The following is a 738-nucleotide window of genomic DNA, read 5'->3' on the forward strand; positions in this document are numbered from 1 at the left end:
CCCCCCCCCCCCTTACTGCCGCCAGTTTTAATTACCCAAGATTTCTTACTGTTCTCACTTGGTACTCCGTTACTGCCGGTTTTAATTACCCAATATTTCTTCCTGTATAAACTTGGCCCCTTCCTTACTGCCGGTTTTAATTCATCGTCTTTTCTTACCGTTTACGCCTTGCTCTCCTTTTCTACCAATATCTCCTTTTCGTCCTTTACTTCCAGGTAAGCCTTGTGGGCCAGAATTCCCTGTTGGTGAAGTTATTTATATGCCTTTAATTATAACACTTACCTTTTTGATCGTATCCAACAAGATAGACAATACAGATTAAAAACTGACGTAAAAGAACTAGGAGAACTAGAACATACTTGTACCTTGTACCATCCCTAAATATATAGAGCGTAAAATCCATTCTATCTTAATTAATTTTAAACTTTTGTTGAGGTAAATATTGACCTAAAAACAGTAACCGAGACAAATATTACATGAATATTGACACATCTTAAAGTTATTTTCTCCTTTCATGCCGGTATGTCAAGTGTCTCCTTTTGGTCGCGGTAAACCAGCATCCCCTTTTGGTCCCAGTAGACCAGCATCTCCTTTAGGTCCCGACAGGCCACTGTCACCCTTGTCTCCTTCCGTGCCAGCATTTGCTTATTAAAGATGAACGTTAGCCCAACACATGTAAGTTTGACTTCGCATATCACACTTAGACCAGTATATACAAAACTTTTCGCTGGTTCTACC

The 738-nt window shown here is 39.8% G+C and overlaps 1 protein-coding gene across 1 annotated transcript in view; it reads right to left on the reverse strand.

Moving 5' to 3' along the window:
- The window catches only part of LOC110464523 (complement C1q tumor necrosis factor-related protein 5-like), a 3,599-nt gene extending 3,078 nt beyond the window's left edge, over positions 1–521 (reverse strand). The window contains exons 1-2 of the mRNA XM_021519775.1: positions 510–521; positions 159–239 (exon numbers count right to left, since the gene is read on the reverse strand). Of these exons, the coding sequence (XP_021375450.1) occupies positions 159–239; positions 510–516 (88 nt within the window). The 5' untranslated portion in view covers positions 517–521. The remainder of the gene's footprint in view (positions 1–158; positions 240–509) is intronic.
- Between the last annotated feature and the right edge of the window lie 217 nt (positions 522–738).

Source organism: Mizuhopecten yessoensis, unplaced genomic scaffold, assembly GCF_002113885.1.
Source record: "Mizuhopecten yessoensis strain PY_sf001 unplaced genomic scaffold, ASM211388v2 scaffold11005, whole genome shotgun sequence".
Lineage (NCBI taxonomy): Eukaryota > Metazoa > Mollusca > Bivalvia > Pectinida > Pectinidae > Mizuhopecten > Mizuhopecten yessoensis.